Source organism: Myodes glareolus, chromosome 2 (assembly GCF_982192425.1).
Source record: "Myodes glareolus chromosome 2, mMyoGla1.1, whole genome shotgun sequence".
Classification (NCBI taxonomy): domain Eukaryota; kingdom Metazoa; phylum Chordata; class Mammalia; order Rodentia; family Cricetidae; genus Myodes; species Myodes glareolus.
The window spans coordinates 108994799-109015915 of NC_142027.1; the positions used below are offsets into that span (position 1 = coordinate 108994799).

At 46.7% G+C, this 21117-nt stretch overlaps 1 protein-coding gene across 2 annotated transcripts in view; it reads left to right on the plus strand.

Moving 5' to 3' along the window:
* The window catches only part of Zan (zonadhesin), a 104713-nt gene that overhangs the window by 30220 nt on the left and 53376 nt on the right, over positions 1–21117 (plus strand). For both annotated transcript variants that reach the window (XM_087903495.1, XM_087903496.1), the window contains exons 24-37: positions 2079–2326; positions 2614–2794; positions 3417–3528; positions 4780–4874; positions 6509–6685; positions 9968–10173; positions 10616–10757; positions 11306–11556; positions 11651–11815; positions 12403–12527; positions 13667–13965; positions 19753–19970; positions 20339–20480; positions 20856–21073. In XM_087903495.1, coding sequence (XP_087759621.1) covers positions 2079–2326; positions 2614–2794; positions 3417–3528; positions 4780–4874; positions 6509–6685; positions 9968–10173; positions 10616–10757; positions 11306–11556; positions 11651–11815; positions 12403–12527; positions 13667–13965; positions 19753–19970; positions 20339–20480; positions 20856–21073 — 2579 coding nt within the window. The remainder of the gene's footprint in view (positions 1–2078; positions 2327–2613; positions 2795–3416; positions 3529–4779; positions 4875–6508; positions 6686–9967; positions 10174–10615; positions 10758–11305; positions 11557–11650; positions 11816–12402; positions 12528–13666; positions 13966–19752; positions 19971–20338; positions 20481–20855; positions 21074–21117) is intronic.

Genomic DNA, 21117 nt, shown 5'->3' on the forward strand with positions numbered 1-21117 from the left:
CTCACTCTGTAGACCAGGCTGGCCTCAAACTCAGAGATCCATCTGCCTCTGCTTGCTGAGTGCTGGGATTAAAGGTGTGCACCACCAACCAGCTGGGTGTCTTTATTCTTTGGGGGCAGATATGATGTATACTTTCAGAAATAAACCATTTTGCCAAGCGGTGGTGGCACGCACCTTTAATTCCAGTACTCGGGTGGCAGAGGCAGGAGGATCTCTGTGAGTTCAAGGCCAGTCTGGTCTACAGAGCAAGTTTTCCCAGACAGGCTCCAAAGCTACAGAGAAACCCCCGTCTCAACCAAAAAAAAAAAAAAAAAACCCAAAGCAAACACCAAACAAACAAACAAAAATAAGAAGTAAGCCATTTACTTTGTTAAGGACTTCCGCTGGTGGAGTTTTTATTGATGAATTGCCTTCAGAAATAAGAGTAATGCCGCAGTTTGCAGTTCAAAAAATTAGGCCTCTTTTATTTTATTTTTTAAGAGGTTGATCATTCTGTGGAGAGTTCATATTTTTAAGGCCACGTTGACGTTTTCTTTGGCCTAAATGTCACATTAATCTTTACTTGCAAAGGGTTTCCTGGTTTGTGTCATTGCATGATTATTGCATGTCCTATCAGGAGACTGAAACTGTACAGCCCTCCCACAATACCGGGGAGTCAGTGTGCAGAACAGTTTTCATTGGAAATCGATCCCTAACTGGGAGAAATAGCTGTTAAGAGTACAGTTTAGCTGTAAAATTCTGATTTGGCATTGTGCTTTCAGACTTTACTTAAAACCTCGTGAAACAAAAGCAAGGTTTTTCTCAAAGTGTTCTCCTCTGCTTTCTTTGCCATGATAAACGTCAGGACCAAAACAACCTGGGGAGGAAGAGGATTATTTCAATTTACAGGTTAACAGTCCTTTATTGAGGGAAGCCAAGGCGGGAACCTGGAGGCAGGAGCTGAAGAATCAAATGCTGCTGGCTTCTTCCAAAGTCAAATTCGACTGTCTTCAACAGCCTAGCACCGCTTGCCTAGGGACTGTACTGCTTCCAGGGGACCGGGCCCTCGTACATCAGCTAAGAATCACAGAAATGTCCCAAAGAGTACTCACAGGCCAATCTAGTGGAGGCGATTTTGCCAGGAGGCACCCTCTTTCCCAGTGTGTCAGGGTCTCATCTGAAGGAAGCTATGAGGGTAGAAGAACCCAATGTTTAAGGCTGTCCGCTGTGATTTGTGTTGCTCAGTTCCATCTCTCTGAGTTTTTATGGGTTTGAAAATATCACTGCTTTCGTTCATTTGGGCTTAGATAGACGCTTCGGGGCGGGGGGTTCTTTCTCCCTAGGATCATAAGTGTTCAGAGTGATGAGAGAGAGGGGAATAGTTAAGAGCAGAGGGGCAAATGTCCTGAGTCTGTTGGCTAGACTGTTAACCCACAATCCTTTGGGGCCATATAACTACTTTGAAGCCATTTGTGTAGAAGTAATTGGACTGTGTGAAAAATCAATAAATGTTTTATTATTGATTAAAAGGAGGGAGGGGGAAGAAGGAGGAGACAGGTGAGGAGGACAAGGAGAACGTTTTCCTTGATCTCCCCATTTGGGAGGTTTCAGTCTGTGATCATTTGATCTTGTTGCTTTGGGTCCCGTGGCTAGGCAGCACATCCTGTCAGGAAACAGAAAAACAAAACATTCCTTGCATCATGGCTGGGGCTTGAGGGAAAGAAGGAGAAAGAAGCGCAATCCCCTTCAACAACATTCCCCCCGACTGACCTCAAGCCTCCTGCCTCTCCTAAGGTTTCTACCATTTCCCAATAATACTGAACTGGAGAATCAAGATTCTGGCACATGCATGTGTCTTTGGGATTCCAGATCCAAACTTTCAAAGTTGGATAAACATCTTCAAGGGCTGAGAAAGTGAAATTGAGGAAAGTAGTCTCCTTCTTTGACCTTCCTGAGCCAATCCAACAAATCTCCCTAGAAGGAACTGAAATCCAAGGATGTGTACCACCTTGCAACAGCTTCCCTAAGATGGCAGCCTTGACTCAAGGCTTCTGGAGTGTGGGGCAACGAGACACCAAAGCCTGACCTCTCTTCTCCAGGCGCAGCCACCTGCATTGCCTCGGGTGATCCCCACTACCTGACATTTGATGGAGCTTTGCATCATTTTATGGGCACCTGCACTTACGTACTGACGCAGCCTTGCTGGTCCAATGCTCAAGACGACAACTTTATAGTGAGTGTTACCAACGAGGTTCGTGATGGCAACTTGGAAGTCTCCAATGTCAAAGCTGTCCACGTGCAGGTCTTTGGCCTCAAAGTCTCCCTGTTCAAAAGTCGAACGGTCGTGGTATGTGTCTTCTGTTGCCTCTGCGACCCCACACCACCACCCGACTTCTTTCTCCTTCTTTTTTCTTTCAGTTGTTATTTTGAGGTAGGGTCTCATGTGTCCACACTGGCCCAGAACTTGCTATGTAACTGAGGAGAACTTTGAACTACTCCCCCCACCTCTGCTTCCACCTCCAAGAGCTGAGCTCCAAACCCTTCTATCCTGTTCTCCATTTTTTTCACTGTGCCTCATTTCTTCTTTGTCCCAAGTTTCTGACTCTCTCTACTATGTTCTTCCCATTTCTGTAGCTGAACAACCAACGGGTAGCACTACCTGTGTGGCCTTTGAAAGGACGGGTGACCATTAGATTGAGCGGCATCTTTGTCCTGCTCTACACGAACTTTGGGCTTCAGGTTCGATATGATGGAAAGCACCTGGTGGAGGTGACAGTGCCTTCCTTATACGCTGGCTCGCTCTGTGGACTGTGTGGTAAGACCCTTGGGGAAATCTACCCCTCTCCCCCTGTCTCCACAGTGTCCTCAGAACCTGTCAACCAATGAATGAGTTGAGGACACCCAAAAGCAGGTCCCTGGGAAAGCCAGAGGGAAAGAGGAAAGGGTTTCCAGATGTGATGGTGCATGCCTGTAACCATGGTCCTCAGGAAGTAGAGGCCATCCTCTGTCAGGTAGTGAGTTCAAGGGCAGTTGGGGCTTCATAAAAACATGCTTCAGAACAAAGATGGCAGGTGGAATGGGGCTGTAGCTCAATTGGTAGAGCTCTTGCCGCGAATGCAGGGAGTCTTGGGTCTCATCCCAGGACTGCATGAACTAGGCGGTAGTACATGTCTATAATACCAGAACTTGGAGATGAAACTGAAAGGCCATCCTTAGCTACAGTTAGTTCAAGGCTAGACTGCTATATATAGACCTTGTCGTTTAAAAGAAAAGCAAAAAGACCAAAGGGTTAGCTTTGATATGGCGTTAAGCAATGTGTCTTCTAGTTGGGAAGGAAGTGGCCTCAGAAGTAGGTGGACCCGAAGCTCTGCTACTTAGTGAGTTCAAGGGTGACCCTATGCAACATACACTATCCCTATGACGTCTGTCTTCCTTAGGGAACTACAACAATAACAGTTTGGATGACAATCTGCGTCCAAATGGGAAGCCTGCAGGCAACTCACTTCTTCTTGGAGCTGCTTGGAAAATACTTGAAGCTTCTGAGCCTGGGTGAGTTTGGGTATTGGGATCTGGGACTAGATGAGTTGAGCCTGGGTAAATTGTGCTTGGGTGAGGTAGGTCTGGTGAGGACTGAGCCTTAGTGAGTGAGCTAGGCCTAGGGAAAAATGGGCATAGGAAGATGGACATGGGGATCAGAACTTGGGCGACCTGGGCATCTTTGAGCTGGGCTTAGGAAAACTAGTTTCTGAGGGGAAGTCTGCAAATGAGTGTCCTTTGTTTGTCTGGGTTTCCTCTGTGCTGTGAATCGTACTCCCTGAAATCCAGCCAATTCTGCTCTTTATCCTCTCTGAGTTTCCAGTGCTGGAGATGGAACTCAGGGCTTTGCCTATGACAGATAAACACATATCCAATGGCTAGAGTCACATTCCTGACCTGAGACCTCAAGTCTGAAAGGTTCCAACAGTACTGGGGTGTAACCCAGTGAGAAAGTGCTCTGCTAGCATATATGAAGCCCCGGGTTCCATCCCCAACACCACATGAATCAAGCATGATATACATAACTATAATTTCAACAGACGAGAGATGGAGGCAGGGAGATCAGTACTTTGGTGTCATTCTGGGCAATATAGTGAATTCAAAGCTACTTTGGGCTACATAAGACCCTGTCTCAGAAAAGGGGTGAGGGTGGCTCAGCATTTAGAGTGCTCCCTGTTTTGCAGAGGACTCAGGTTTGGTTCCTAGCACACACATGGTGGCTCACAAACACCTATAACTACAGCTAAAGGGGTTCTGATGCCCTCTTCTGGCATCTCTAGACGTCCACACTCATGTGCATATATCCACACACAGACATACACGCATGTAATTAAACATAATAAACTAAACATTAAAGACTAAATAAAATGTAAACAAGCCAGGCATGTGGCTCCTGCCTTTAATCCCAGCATTTGGGAAGCAGAAGCATGTAGACCTCTTTGTGTTGGAGGCCAGTTTGGTCTACATGGTGTGTTCCAGGACAGTCAGGACTATGTAGAGAGACCCTGTCTCAAAAAAAATGTAAAAAGTTAAGTAAAATGGTTCTAGCTCCTCAGGCCTGTGCCAGCTGACTTCTCTCATGCTTGCCTTTGACACAGAGGTTTGAGAAGCCCCGCTGGCCTCTAGCCTCTTCCTTCTTGATGTGTCCCCTGGCCTTCCTGCTTGAGGGTACCACTGTGTTTCCTTTCCATTTCCCCCCTCCATGGCTTAGCTTCAGTTTGGAGGATTCTAGCCTTTCTAACCTCTCCTCTCCTCCTCATCCAGCTGCTTTGTAGTCGGGGGCAAGTCCTCCAGCTGCGAAGAGAACAGCATGGACGACGCCTGGACTAAAAAATGCGCCATCTTGATGAACCCTATTGGTGAGAGGCATCTCTGCCCAGCGCCCTTTGTTCTCTGCTCTGAACAAGAGGTGGAACAGGTCACGATGGGGTGAAGCCAGAGAAGCACAGATAGAAAGGCAGAGAGGCCAGCAGGAGTACAGACTATCTATCTCTTAGGAGCCATGACTGGCAGTCCTTCTCAGCCACAGGTTCCCAGTGCTTCTGGTTTTGCCTTTGTTGTTTTGATTTTTGTTTGTTTTCGTTTTGAGACAAGGTCGTGTGTGTGTGTGTGTGTGTGTGTGTGTGTGTGTGTGTGTGTGTGTTTTGCAGGCTGGCCTTGAACCCACTGTGTAGCCAAAGATGGCAATGAACTTCTGATCCTCCTGCCTCTACCTCTTGAATGCTTGGGATCACAGATGTTCACCATCATATCCAGTTCATGTGGTGCTGGGGATCAAAACCAGGGTGCGCCAGGCAAACACAACTGAGCTACATTTCCAGGCCATGTTTGTTTTTTCAGAGAAGGCCTGTTTCAGATCACGGTGGGCTCAGTCTCACTCTGTAGCTCAAGCTGGCCTCAAAATCATGGTGCTCCTCCTCCCTCATTCTCCCAGATGCTGGGATCACGGATTACAGGCCTGTGATTCCATGCCTGACTACATCCAGGCTTTGATGCAAGTGGACATGAAGTTAGCTGTGCAACAGTAGAGGAGATAGCGCAGTTGGAAAGTGCCTGTGTTGCAAGCACAGGACCTGCATGTGATCCCTAGAACCCTAATACAAAACCCGAATATGGGGCTGGAAAGATGGCTGAGAGTAAAGGCACTTACCTTCAAACCTGAAGACCGGGGCTCAATCCCCATAGAACCAACTACAGAAAGTTGTATTCTGTCCGCATGGGTATTGTGGCATGCATATATACCCCTTCCTCACAAAATGATAATAATAACTTTTAAAAAACGCCCAGGCATGTTGGTCCACATGTGTAATCCCGGGGCTGAGAGAGCAGATATAGGCGAATCCTTGGAGCTCGCGGCTAACCAGCTTAGCTGACTAGGTGTGTTCCAGCCTGGGCAGTGAGAGACCGTGTCTCAAAAAGACCGTGTCTGGAAATATGACTTGCAGGACACAGGTGCCTGCCATCAAATTTGATCCCTGTGACCCATGTGGTGGAAGGAGAGAACTGACTCCTGTGGGTGGTCTTTTGATCTTCACATGTGTATACTGTGACACATGTGTCTCTACACCCCCCACACACACACATACACCCCACACACACACACACAATTAGTATAGATGAGGTGGGCCAGTGAGATGGCTCAGCTGGTAAAGGTTCTTACCCTGACTTGAGTTTTGTCCCCAGAACTCATGTAAATTTGGAAGAAAAGAACTAACTCTATATAGTTGTTTTCTGACCTCCACATGCCATAGCACATATGCCCATACAGACATATTATAGACACGCAGTAATAATAATAGTAATAATAGTAATAAAAATTAACCCCCAAGGTGGATGAATCCTGAGGACTGGAATGAGGTCCTCTGGTCTATGCACGCATTTGCGCACACATACAGATACACGTGCATCCCCTAAACTAGTTATACAGAAGCTTCAAGGCCCAGCTTGCTCACAGGGCTCACTCTCCTCTCCCTGACCTTGTCTTGTCCTCCAGGACCTTTCTCCAATTGCCACGAGGCGGTGCCCCCGCAGGCCAGCTTCTCCAGTTGTGTGTACGGCCAGTGTGGGACCAAAGGAGACACCCTGGCCCTGTGCCGCTCCCTGCAGGCCTATGCATCGCTGTGTGCCCAAGCTGGCCAAGTGATTACCTGGCGCAACAGCACCTTCTGCCGTGAGTGATCCCCCCTGTAGCTCCTGCACCCTTGGTGAATCCTGAGAACCCTGTCCTCTCCCATCCCACAGCTCTGCTCCTCAGCCTGCATCCACATCCACAGGAAGCGCTCTTCTCTTCCCCATTCTGCCTCTCTCAGCCTGGCTCCGTCTTACAGTGCCAGAGCCTCCCTCCTCCCACCAACCCCCCTTTTTTTTGAGGCAGGATTTCAGGATCTCGTGTAACCTAGGCTGGCCTCCAACTTGCTGTGTAGGTGAAGGGGAGCTGGGATTACAGGTGTATACCAACCATACTTGACTCTGTCTGATTTTTATATCATCAAAAATTTGGCCTTGTGTCTAGTTATTGTCCTCTTATTCCTCTTTTTAAAAAGTATTTTGTTTTCAAGACATGGTTTCTCTGTAGCTTTGGAGCCTGTCCTGGAACTAGCTCTTGTAGACCAGGCTGGCCTTGAACTCACAGAGATCTGCCTGCCTCTGCCTCCCAAGTGCTGGGATTAAAGGCGTGCACCACCACCGCCTGGCTGAAAAAGTATTTTTAATTAATTAATTAATCTTGGGTCTCACTGTGGAACCCTGGCTGCCTGAAATTGGCTATGTAGATCAGGTGGAGAGATCCGCCTGCCTTCTCCTTCCTGTGTGCTGGAATTAAAGGCATGGGCCATCCTTCCAGCCAGAAGCAATCTTTAAATTGCTTTAAATTTATTTTGTTTTCTGTTTGGATTTGTTGGTTTTTACTGTGTATTTGTGTGTGGTGTGCATGTATGTTCAAACCAACTGCAGGAGTTGGTTCTCTCCTTCCATCATGAGTGTCCTGGTGATGAAACTCAGGTCAACAGGTTGTCAGCAAGCATACTTACTTACCCTCTGATCCATTACTGGCCCCTGTGTATTCATTTTTACATGTGTGGGCACACATTTATACAGATATGTATGACCATGTGTGTGTGTGTGCGGGGCGGGGGGTGGGGGGCAGAGGTTGACCTCAGGTGTCTCCCTTGATCTTTCTCAACTTTATTTGCTGAGGTAGGGTCTCTCAATAAACCTGGAACTTTTTCATGGGCTAGTCCAGTTAGCCAGCTTGACCCTGGGATCCCTTGTCTCAGTCTCCTGAATTGTTGGGTTACAGATAGACAGCCACGCCCACCCAGTTTTTATGCTGTCACTGGGGATCCCAATTATAGTCTGCAGTTACTTGGCAAGCACTTCTCCCGTTTAGCCAACTTCCCAATCCCGTTTGTTTGGTTTCTGAGACAGAGCCTTGGTAGTTTGACCTTGAACTCTCGTTCTCAAAACACCCTCTTGCTGGGGCGGTGGTGGCACATGCCTTTAATCCCAGCACTCGGGAGGCAGGGGCAGGCAGATCTCTGTGAGTTCGAGGCCAGCCTGGGCTACAAGGACTAGTTCCAGGACAAGGCTCCAAAGCTACAAAGAAACCTTGTCTTGAAGAAAACAAAGCAAAACAACAAAGCAAAACAAAAACCACAAAAAAAAAAAGCAAAACCCCACCCTCTTGCCTGCTGGGATTTGAGATTTATAACCGTCCTTTTCCCTCTCCGTAGTGCTAAGGATCAAGCCCAGGGCTTTGTGTATCCTAGGCAGACCCACCATCATGGAGTTAAACCCCATTTTGGCCATTTGGGGAAAACAGTATGGCAGTTCCTAAAAATAATTAAAGTAGATTTATCATCTGACCTGCAACTCAGTCTGGCATGCGTGCTGAGGACAATAACTTATTTGAACCACAATTCTTCCACCTAGGTCTATAACACCTTTCATCGCAGCCAACAAGTGGATGCAAGTCTGGGCTAGGTGCTTACCTGTAATCCCTGTACTTGGGAGACAGAGGCAGGAGAAGGATGGTTGGAGGCCAGCCTGTGCTATCTAGCAAGACCATACCAAGAGCAAAAAAGATTGGAAACAATTCAAATGTCTTATCTACTGTGGAGTGGGTAGACAGAATAGGGCACATTCATACAATTATGTAGCTGAAAAAAGAATGAAATACTAGCTCAACAGGGATGAATGTTGAAAACTCTGCTTACTAAAGAAACCACAAAGGATTGTATGTGACACCATTTGTATAAAATATCCAAACCATTTTGGGCATTTTAAAGTATACAAATCAAAAAAATTGAGTGGTAAGAAGGGCATCCACTTTGTTCTCCAGTCATCAATCCCTACCACCATCCATCACCCAAATCTTTTCTTTTCCTAACTGGAAGTCTGACCTGTTAACACTCCATCCCCCACCTCAGCCCCACGGCTCTGCAAACTTAGCTTCCTGTAAGAGTAGGAGTGGTGGTTCCTGCCTGTGATCCTAGCGTTTGAGCGGTGGAGGCAGGAAGACAAAGAGTTCAAGGTCAGCCAGCCCGGGCTACTTAGGAAGTTCTAGGCCAGTCGGGACTGCGTGGTTTATACCCTTTCTCTTTATCTCTCCCCTTTCTCTCTCTGTCTTCTTTCTCTCTCCCCCTCTCTTTGTGCATGTCTGTCTGTTTCTCCCTCTCTCAAAAAAAGTAGACAGCACCTGAGAAATGATACCGGAAGTTAGGCTTTACCTTTAACATCCTTGCCCATACACACCCATCCCCACACATGTATCCACACACATGTGAACATTTGTACACACAAGGAATCATATAGTATGTGTCCTATGATAACTAACTTCTTTCACTTAGCATGATTTTCCAGGTTCATTCATGTTGTAGCACATACCAGGACATTCATTGTGGTTGAGGAGGAAGACAGGATTTCAGACAGGTGTCATATAGCTCATGCTAACCTTGAACTCATAGCAGTCTTTGTGCATCAGCCTCCTGAGCTCGGGCTTTTAAGTGTGTCCTGCCTGCCATGCCCAGGTCATACTTCCATTGGAAGCCTACATATGAGAGCCATGTGTGGTCCATGCTTGCTACCTCAGAATCAAGAGGCTGAATAAAGAGGATTATGAGGTCAGTTTGGGCTACAGAACCAAAACCTGTACTGGTCAGCCAGTTAATCAATTAATAAAATAAGGCATGGTGACACATGCTTCTAATCCTAGAACAGGGGAGATAGAGTCAAAAGAATCAGGAATTCAAGATCATACTTGATTACATAGCAAGTTCAAGGCTAGCTGGGGCTACATGAGACCCTGCCTCAAAAACAGAAAAAGATTTAAAAACCTATCTCCCAGATGGACTAGGGTTCCTCATTCATCAGTGAACCTTCCCAGGGACTGTCACTCCAAAGTCAGGAGCTAGCAATGCCATTCTGCCGTTCTTAACTTTTGTATTCTTCTTAGCTCTGAGGTGCCCACCCAGGAGCAGCTATAACCCATGTGCCAACCCCTGCCCAGCCACCTGCCTCACCCTAAGCATCCCAAGAGACTGTCCAACCCTGCCCTGTGTCGAAGGCTGTGAATGCCAGACAGGCCACATCCTGAGTGGAACTACCTGTGTGCCCCTCAGACAGTGTGGCTGCAGTGACCAGGGCGGCTCCTACCACCTGGTGAGAGGCCATATGGCAGGGGATGGTCTCCCCTTCTGGCTTCATGTGGGTATAGGGAGGCAAGAGGAAATGGAAGCCCCAGAGTGCAAAAAAAAAGTGGGACCAGACAGAGTAGAGATGAGGACAAAGGCTAGATACTGAGAGACTGAGAAAAATAGAGATCTAGACCCAGCTGTTGGGGAAGGCTGAGGCAGAATGGTCGTGAACTCAAGGACAGCCTGGGCTACATAGTGAGACCCCGTCGCATAGAAAATATAGATGTACAGATAGAAGGAGAACAGAGGTCAGGGAAGAGGAGGAAAATGGAGAAAATGGAAAGAGGGAGTTAGGGGAGGAAAGAGAAAGGAGAAGGGAAGGAGGGAGGGAAGGAAGGAAGGGAGAAAGATGGGGGAAGGGAAGGGACCAAATGCAGTTACCCTTTTGGATTGGCCATGCCCCACAGTTGGGGGAGAGCTGGTACGCAGAGAAGACTTGCACCACCCTCTGCACGTGCTCGGTCCACAGCAACATCACCTGCAGCCAAACGGCTTGTGAGGCCAACCATGTGTGCTTGCGCCAGAATGGGCTGCTGCGCTGTGCTGCAGGTAAGCCGGCCATGCTGCAAGGGAACCTTCAGTCACTAGGAGCGGCTTTCCAAGTCCTCCACCTTCCTCCCTACATCCCCTGTTGTGCTGAGTCTGATATAGCCTGACTATATCTGAAGGACCTGTACCGGAACTCGCACTGCCATCCCCTCACCCCTTCCCTAGGCTGGTCTTGAACTTCTGATCTTCCTCTGTCCACCTCCCAAGTATTGAGATTTTAGGCATGTCCCACCATACCTAGCTCTTTCTTTAATTTTTTTAAAAATATATTTATTTGTGTGGCGAAGTCAGCAGGAACCTGTGCACATGGAGTACAGCTTATGTCACTCAGTTCTCTTCTTCCACCATGTGGGTTCTGGGAATCAAACTCGAGTTTTCAGGCCTGGCTGCAAGTGTCCTTACCTGTTCCCTCATCTCACTGGCCCACACCTGCTCTCCCATGGTGTCTTAGGGTTTCAATTACTGCAAAGAGACACCATGACCAAAGAAGGATGAATTGTGTTCCTAGGGAACTTGGAATGATCCCTCATCCACCCCTTTCTCCACAGAGATGGGAGAGTGTCATATCTCAGAGGATTCCCAGATCGTGAGCTTCGATGGCCATAGCCATCCTATCCAAGACATGTGTACTTACATCATGGTCAAAGTGTGCCACCCCAGCATGAACCTACCTTTCTTCACGATCAGTGCCAAGGCTGACAAGGATACCCGCACTAAACCCAACACCTTCAGTGTCTATCAGCTATACATTGACATCTTCAACTTCCGAGTCACTCTGCAGAAGCGCCATTCAGTCCTGGTGAGCTGGGTACACTGGGTGGGAGGAGGAACAAAGTCTGGAAGGAGAGGCTTCTGGGTTCTTCATCTATTCATGGTTCTGTCTTCCTCTTCAGATCAATGACACGCTGGTCACCCTTCCTGCCACGACCCAGATCCCAGGAGTCAGCATCACGACCGAAGACGTATATACCATTGTCACAATTAAGGATGAAGTTCAAGTCAAATTTGAGAGCAACAATTTCTTAGATATCAAAATCCCTGCATCCTCTAATGGAAAGGTGAGAAGAGAAACAACTGGCTGTGTTGGTGGGGAGGTGACTTTTGGGGGGATAGAATGGTACCCCGTTCGAACACACCAAAGAGGTCACTCCCCAGCATAGAGGAAGAAGGCCGAATGTTCCTGTCTATTTAAAGATGGCAAGTATGCATCAATGAAAAATGCTCCTAGCACCTGGCTTTTTGGCAGCATGTCTCCAATCCTTTGTCTCAAATATTAGAAGGCATAGGTTTTACTTCTTTTGGAAGAGGGCCTACCTACTATCCAGGAAGCCCTGGGTTCATTCCTAAGCTATATGTAGTGGTACAAGCCTGTAATTCCTCCACTTAGGAGCTGGAGGCAGAAAGATCAATAATTTAAGGTCATCCTCAGCTACACATCAAGTTCGAGGCTAGGCCAGGGTAAAGAAGACTCTGTTTCCAAAGAATAAAAGTTAAAATAATGAAAAGGCAATGAGGTCTGTAGCTCAGTGGTAGAACACCTGCCTGAAGCCCTGGGTTTCATCCCCAGCACCAAAAAAAGAAAAAGGAAAAAAAAAACCTTTCTACCCTTTTAGCCCTGAAAACCTCTTCCTCTCTGCCCTCCAAGGTCTGCGGTGTGTGTGGGAATTTCAATGGTGAAGAAGAGGATGAACTCATGACATCCCATGATGAATTAACCCAGGATGAGCAGGAGTTCATGGATAGCTGGAAAGATAAGGACATCGACCCAAAGTAATGGCCTTCTAAGTTTGGTCACCTGCCCTTAATTTCTGCCTCTTCTTTTCCTCTTTCCCTTCCTCCTTCCTTCCATTCCTTTCAGCTTCCTTTCTTCCCTTCTGCCCTTTCAGGACAGGGTCTCGTCGTGTAGCCCTGGCTGGCCTGGGACTTAATAGATTGACCAGGTTAGCTTTGAACTCACCAACATCCTCTTGCTGTTGCTTCCTGAGCACTGGGATTGCAAGCATGCACCACCATACTTAGCTTCTTTAGCTTCTTTTATTTTTACAGTACAGGGGACCTCAGACATGCAAGGCAAGGGCCCTACCCTGCAACTACATTCCCAACTTCCATTTTTAATTTATTGTTATTTGGTATATATGGTGTGTGTGTGTGTGTATTTAAAGCAGAATCTTACATAGTCCACGACAGTCTTAAACTCACCTCTAGCTAAAGATGACCTTGAACAACTTTCTTTCAAGGTTGATTTTCATAGCCCTGGCTGTCCTAGAGCTCAATCTGTAGACCAGGATGTCCTTGAACTCACAGAGAGAATCCGCCTGCCTCTGCCTCTTGAGTGCTGGGATCAAAGGCATGTGCCACCACTGCCCAGCAACTTTTTTTTTTAAGATTTCTATTGTATTTTATGTGTGTGAGTGTTTTGCCTGTAGGTGTGTCTGTGTACCATATGTGTTCCTGGTGCCCACTGTGATCAGAAGAGGATACCAGATCTCCTGAAACTGGAGTTACGAATGCTTTGTGAACTATCGTGTGGGTACTGGGAGCTGAACCTGGCTCCTTTGTAAGAGCAACAAGTTCTTAACCACTGAGTTGTCTCTTCAGCCTCCTTGAGCAACTTAAAACATTTTCTTTTAATTTTATGAATTGTGTTTGTGTGTGTACGTGTGCCATGGTGCATGTGTGAAAGTCAGAGGACAATTTATATAAATCCATTCTCTCCCTTTCTGTTATGTAGGTTCCAAGGATCAAGCTCAGGTCCTGAGGCTTGGTGGCAAGTGCTTTACCTGCTGAACTTTCTCACCAGCCTCAACTTTGAACTTCTGATCCTCCAGCCTCCCTCCTTCCAAGTACTGGGATCACAGGCATCCATCACCATGCCCAGCTCCTCTGAGCCCTTACTTTTCCCATTCTAGTTGCCAGAAAATCGAAGAGCAGAATATCCAAGTGGAACAACATGAGATCATGAACGGAAACTGCAGGCCCACTGACTTCGAGAAAGCCCAAGCAAACTGCCAGACTGCTCTCCAGGGTCCTACCTGGGCCCAATGTGCTTCTCGGGTATCCCTTAAGCCCTTCCTGCTGGGATGTATGAACAACTTCTGTGAATTCAGAGAACTCTTCCGTGCCCTCTGTGAGGCTCTGCAGTCCTTGCAGGATGCCTGCCAGAACCAGGGGCTCAAGCCACCTATCTGGAGGAACAGCAGCTTCTGCCGTGAGTCTCCCCTGGAGTCACCCCATAGCTATTGACAAACCCCATTTCTCCCTACATATCTCTATAGCTTAGGCTGGCCTCAAACTCAAAGTTCTCTTGCTTTTGTCTCCTGAACACCAGGGTAATAAGTGTGTTCCACTATAGACTAAAAAGTGGGGGGAAGGGGGCTGGAGAGATGGCTCAGAGGTTAAGAGCATTTCATTGCCTGCTCTTCCAAAGGTCCTGAGTTCAATTCCCAGCAACCACATGGTGGCTCACAACCATCTGTAATGGGGTTGGTGCCCTCTTCTGGCCTGCAGGCGTACACAGACAGAATATTGTATACATAATAAATATTTTTTTAAAAAAGTGTATATGTGTGTGTGTAGGAGCATATGCATGTGTACAGGGAGCCTAGAAGTCAACCTTAGGTGTTGCTCTTCAGTATAGCAATCTACCGTGTGTGTGTGTGTGTGTGTGTGTGTGTGTGTGTGTGTGTTATGTGCATGCCCCAGTACCTTATGGTACTGGGGCTGTTGAGAAAAATCTTCTGGAAGAGCTTCAAGTGCTCTTACCCACTTAGCCATCTCTCTAGCCTCCCTACTTTCTGTTTGGAAATAAGGTCTCTCACTGAACCTGGAGCTCAGTTATTGTCTAGCATGGCTGACCAGTAGATCTGCCTGTCTTTGCCTTGAGCACTGGAATTACAAGTGTATGCCACATGCCTGGGTTTTCATGTGAGTGTTGGGGAAGAAACATGGTCCTTGTGCTTATATGACAAGCACTTTCCCAGTGTGCTATCTCCTAAGCTCTGCTTTGTTTTCTGAGACAGGGTCTCTCATTAGGCCCTCTGCCACCAAGGCTAGGCTGGCTGCTGAGCCCCAGAGGGTCCTTCTGTCTCTGTCTTCCTGGCACTGTCCACCATGCCTGGCTTTTCACATGGGCTCTTGGGACTGAATTTGGGTCTTCATGCTTGTGGGAAGGCAATATAGACTAATAAATCCCCAAGCCAGTCCAGCTAATACAAGAACTGTGAATTAAGTTGTACTGTTGGGGATGGAACCCAGAGCTTTTCTCATATAGATAAACAATCTGTCACTGAGCTGCATTTCTAGCCCCTCTCCGTTTTCATCTCTCCAAAGGCAGTGTCATCACTATCTTGCCTGGTTTCTGCTGCCTTTGCAGTTAAGTTTAAATTCTGTGCTGTGACTTTAAGACCCTGAAGACTGTCTTGGCTCTATTACCTCTGTTCTGCATGCAGCTCACACCAAAATCCTCATTTTCCCACACACCGTATATCTTCATACATATCCCTAGAAAGCTCTTTGCACCTCTAGACTAGACTGGGTGCCTTCTTTTATATATTGATGAGGAGAAGGAAGAAGAGAAGGAGACAGGGTCTCGTATAGCACAGTTTTGTCCTGAACTTGCAATGTACCAAGGATTATCTTGAACTTCTGATCTTTCTGCCTCCACCCTGAGTACCAGGGTTACAGACTTGCACCACCATGTCTGGTTTCATGATGAGCTTTGGATGGACCCCAGGGCTTCACAGTCCACCAACCGAACCACATCCCTAGCTGTCTGGAGACTTTCTGAAGTTCTTTTCTGCCTTTTGAGGTAGATTTTGTAAGCCACCAGCTCACAAGAAATGACAGAGACTAATTATTAATTTTGAAAGCTCAGTTTGTAGTTTAGGCTTATCCCACTAGCTCTTCTTTCTTTCTTTCTTTCTTTCTTTCTTTCTTTCTTTCTTTCTTTCTTTCTTTCTTTCCTTACTTACTTATCTATCTATCTATCTATCTATCTATCTATCTATCTATCTATCTATCTATCTATCTATTTGGTTTTTCAAGACAGGGTTTCTCTGTAGCTTTTTTGGTGCTTGTCCTGGAACTAGCTCTGTAGACCAGGCTGGCCTCGAACTCACAGAGCTCTGCCTGCCTCCGCCTCCCGAGTGCTGGGATTAAAGGCGTGCGCCACCACCGCCCAGCCCCCACTAGCTCTTATAACTTAAATTAGCCCATTTGTATTAATCTGCGTTTTGCCTCATGGTTTTTTACTGCTCTTCCATCTTGCACCTCTTGTTTCCTTTCTGTGCCCTCTGGCGTCTCCCCTGCACCAAGATTCATCTCCTCCTCTTTTCTCTCTGCCCAGAAGTCCCGCCTAATCTCTTCCTACCTAGCCATTGGTCATTCAGCTCTTTATTAAACTAATCAGAAGGCGCCTTAGCAAAGACCCTTCTTTAGAGTGTACAAAATGATTCCACACAGTTTTTTCTTTATTTTTTTTCTACTATAAGCTTTTTGAGATTTCAGAACTTGAACTATGAAGAATTTTGAGCTTCTCTCTCTCTCTCTCTCTCTCTCTCTCTCTCTCTCTCTCTCTCTCTGAGACAAGAGTCTCACTGTGCAGCTCTGGCTGTCCTGGAACTCACTCTGTAGACCAAGCTATACCTTGATCTCACAGAGATTTTCCTGTTTCTGCCTCCCCAGCACTGGGATTAAAGATATGCACCACTATGCCTGGCATTCTTAATGTCTTTTTTTAAAGTTACTATGTAACTACACCATTTTCTCTCTTCCCTCTTCTCCCTTCAATTCTATTCATGTTCTGTGCCCTTGCTCCCTTGCAAATTTTGTGACCTCTCTTTTTTTGTCATTGTTACAATGACACTATAAATGCATAAATAAATAAATACAACTTGATCCACTTAGTGTTACATAAAAGTAAGGTATATATGTGTATTTGATATATATGCACACACATATGTATATGTGTGTGTGTGTGATTTTATGGCTGACCTGAATAGTCTGTTAGGGACAACTGTTTCTTCCACTTTCACCATTCCTAAGTTGCCTGAGGCCCCATGAGATTCCCCCCTCCCGTGTTAGCACATCATTGGTGGCATGTTTGTGCAGGTCTTGTTTAGGCAGCCATACTGTTGAAGCATCATGAGTGAAGCTTTCCTGTTCCCAGCTGATCTCCTCGTCCTCTGGCTCTTACAATCCATTGTCCCCTCTTCTGCAGTATTCCCTGAGCCTTAGCTGCAGAAATTGTGATGCAGATGGTCCCCATCTATTGTGAAGAGAGCGAGAGCTACAAGCTTCTGTTGGTATACGGATAGGAGTTTGGAATGCAGTTTAAAATCATTCTGCTTTAGTAAAGTGGTAGGATTTTTTTTCTTGGTTTTTCGAGACAGGGTTTCTCTGCCACTTAGCTCTGTAGACCAGGCTGGCCACGAACTCACAGAGATCCGTCTGCTTCTGCCTCCCGAGTGCTGGGATTAAAGGCGTGCGCCACCACCGCCTAACCTAGGTAGATTCTTTTCTAAGAGCCCAAGGGTAGGTTTCCAGTATCAAGCATATTTTATTTTCTCTGTTGTTGAGCGGGCCTTAAGTCCAATTAGACAGCTGTTGATTATCACCAAGATGTGTGTCACTATTGCACCCATAGGAATATCTTTCATGCTGGGCAGTGGAGTGATTCACGGATGTCCCAACGAGATAGGACTACTGGTTGTTTCTTCCCTTCGGAACCCCAACAGCACCTGTTGGGACCATGAATGCTAGTCCTCGAGGAGGAGGCTTTGGGTAGGAGTCAGTTCAGATCCTCAAGATCCTTGCGTACTGTATCCCAAGTGCATGTGTCTTCAACCCAAGGGATTTACCTTTACCTTTGGAGGGCAACCAAGGACAATAGCCCCCTGACTAGTAACTTCAAAGGGATTTCTCACACCTGATACTGGGGGTTTTGTTAGTCTTTTGCTCTTGTGGGCAGCATTGTCAGCCCAAGTGACACAACTTCATTTAAACTATATATGCATACATTTAAACTATTATGTGTAATTTTAGGTAAATAAAAGTACTGTGACTCCTTATGGCTCTTCCAAACTTCCTTAGTGTTGGTTTTATAAGTATTAATTCTTTGAGGATTTTATACACTGTATTGTGATCATATTCACCCCTCCCCCAACTCCCCACCACTCCACCTACTCACTCAAGGTTGTGAATTTTTTTTAAAACCAATTGAGTCAGTTTGTGCTCTTTATTTACTTTTGATCCACTGGAGTGTAGTCCACCTCCCAGGGGCCACATTCTTAAAGAAAACCAACTCTGTCTCTCAGCAGATACCAATTGCCAGTAGATCTTCAGCTACGGGTGGAAGTTCACGCCCGTTTCCCTTCTCCATGCTGAGATTTTGTTGGGCTTGTACTTGTGCAGGCCTTGTGCATGCCGTCACAAGCACTGGGGGTTCATAGATGCAAATGGCCTGTAGTGTCTGGAAAATACTGACTCCTTGGCGTCATCCACCCAGACTGGCCTCAAAATCCCTAGGCAACAAACATGTCCTTGAACTTCTGTTCCTCCTTTGCCACTAAGCCTGGCTCAGTTGTATAGTTAAACAAACGTTAAGGCCAGAGAGATGACTCAGTAGGTAAGAACAATTTTGGGATCTCTACAATTGTGTAGCCCTCACCATAAATGAAGAACCTTTAAAATTTTAAAGCATGGGACTGGAGAGATGGCTCAGCAGTTAAGTGCTCCTGCAGAGGACCCCAAGTTCAGTTTCCAACATCCACATCAGGTGACTCTCAAACCCCTGTAACTCTGCCTCCAGGGCATCTGATACCTTCTTCTGGCTTCTGGAGCACCCTTATACACATTACACAAATACACATACACATCCATGTATGCACACACACATACACACATAAGTAAGATATATTAAAATGCAAGGGGGATGATTAAAACTTTTTAGTACTTTATAATTGTCCATATAAGCAGGAGTCTGATTGGGTCCAGGAACCCCAAGGGTAGCAACATCTCAGGATGCTTAAGTCCCTTTCATAAATGGCATAGAGTCTGCATAGAACCTATTTATACACTCCAATACACTTTTAACCATCTCTAAGTAGTTTAAGATATATGATACAATAAAATGCTAAGTCAGTCAGACCAGGAATGTAGCTCAGGGGTAGAGTGATCGCCTAGAATCTCTCAGTGAGGGGATGGGGGAGGAGCAAGTTAATTAGCTGAGGAATAACTGATGTGAACAGCATATTGCTAACACTCCTTATTTATGAACACAGTGTATATTCCATTTGGTCACTCTCTGTTTTGCTTTGTTTATTACATTATTGTGTGTGTGTGTGCATGTGTGTGTATATGTATGCATGTAAGAACACACATGTGGAGGTCAGAGGACAACTTTTGAGAGTTAATTCTCTCCTCTCACTGTACGGATCCCGAAAATCCAATTCAGGTCCTCAGGCTTGCTGACAAGCACCTTTATTTCTGGGAAATCTCCTCAGCCCTGTCTTTTTCTGTTGTTAAACTTACTTATGTCTTTTTCTGTTGTTAAACTTACTTACGTAGTGTCCTTGAGTTCGAATCCTCCTGCCTCTGTACTCCAAGTGCTGATGGTACAGCTCTGAGGCACCACACACAGCTGTTTCCCTGAAAGACCGTTTTAAATCCCTTGGCAGTTTCTCCTCCCTGTCCTGTGTCCCCATTATAGCTGTCTGTCCTATACTCTTAAGTCTAGGAGGACTGAGGACATGAAGGTCACTTTGATAATGCTGACTGACCTGGCTAAGTTTCTCACATTAATTTAAAAGAACCTTATTCATTTATTTATTTCCTCAGGGCTAAGCACATAGCCCATGCATACTCAGTTGATGTGGAATGAATAAAAAGCAGGGACAGACTATGTTGATGATTTAACCCAGCCTTGTTTCTTCAGCCTTTGCTTGCTCTGGCCCCTTCTGGCCCTCTTAACTGATGCTATTCTCCCTCCACTCCGTAGCTCTGGAATGCCCTGCTCACAGCCACTACACAAACTGCCTTCCTTCCTGTCCACCTTCCTGCTTGGACCCAAACAGCCGCTGCGAGGGCTCTGGCCACAAAGTCCCCTTCACCTGCAAGGAGGGCTGCATCTGCCAACCGGGCTACGTGCTGAATAATGACAAGTGTGTGCTCAAGACTCACTGTGGCTGCAAAGACACCCAGGGTGTCTTCGTCCCAGTGAGTGGGACTGGGGACCACTTTCTCTTTTGCATTGCTTCTCTCAGTCTGGAATGAACGTCTCTCTATGCATGGCCCTGGAGTATGAAAGCTGGTCAGGGTCTGATGTAGGCTGTGCAGGTGCTCTACCCTGAACTGTGTTCCCAGTCATTGATGGGGGACTGGACACTGGGGCTCTTCACTCAGCCTCACCTCCAGCCTCACATGCAATTTTTTTAAAAATATTTTTCTATCTGTGGTTTTTTGTTTGTTTGTTTGGTAGAGTGAAACCTGCAGACTAAAAGAACAAGGTCCTCAGCAGGAGGGAGGCTGTCTCTCCAGAAGCAGTTCTCCCCCTCACTATATTTCTTTTCTCGTGGCCTCTGCAGGAAGGCAAGAACTGGATCTCCAGTAGCTGTACCCAGAACTGTGTCTGCATTGGAGGGGCCATTGAGTGCCAGAATTTTCAGTGTCCCTCAGGGGCTCAGTGCCAGGACAATGAAGATGGCAGCAGCAACTGCGTCAAAATCAGTAAGGAAATCCCAGGAATGGTAGAAAGAGGGCGCTCATGGCGCAAGGGGTCAGTGTCCTGACCTAAGAGGTGGAAGATAGGAAGCCCCACAGTGGAGAGGGACTCTGGGGATGCATGGCTGGGCTGTGTTCCTTTTCAGTTTAAATCTCTAAATGGTTAGTCTCTCCCATTAACTTGGGAGATCCGTCTTCTTTTTTTCCTAGGGGCTTGGCACACAGCCCACACTCAGTAAACGGTTGCTAAATGAATGGCAAAAGAATCAAAATGCTCTCATAAGCTCTGTTCGTTGTTTAGCCCAGCCTGGTTTCTGTAGTTTCTACTCCCTTGGGTCCCACTGGACCTCTCCAATAACCCGTCTCTTCTCCTCCCTATAGCTCTGCAGTGCCCGGCCCACAGCCTCTACACCAACTGCCTTCCCCCGTGTCCTCCTTCCTGCTCCAACCTGGATGGCCACTGCAAGGGCACAAACCCCAAAGTCCCTTCCGCTTGCAAAGAAGGCTGCCTCTGCCACCCTGGCTTTGTGCTTGATAAGAACAAGTGTGTACCCAGAACTCACTGTGGCTGCAAAGACACCCAGGGTGCCTTCATCCCAGTGAGTAGGTGTGGAGAGTGGTCTTGGGGTCCGTTCCTCCTTCC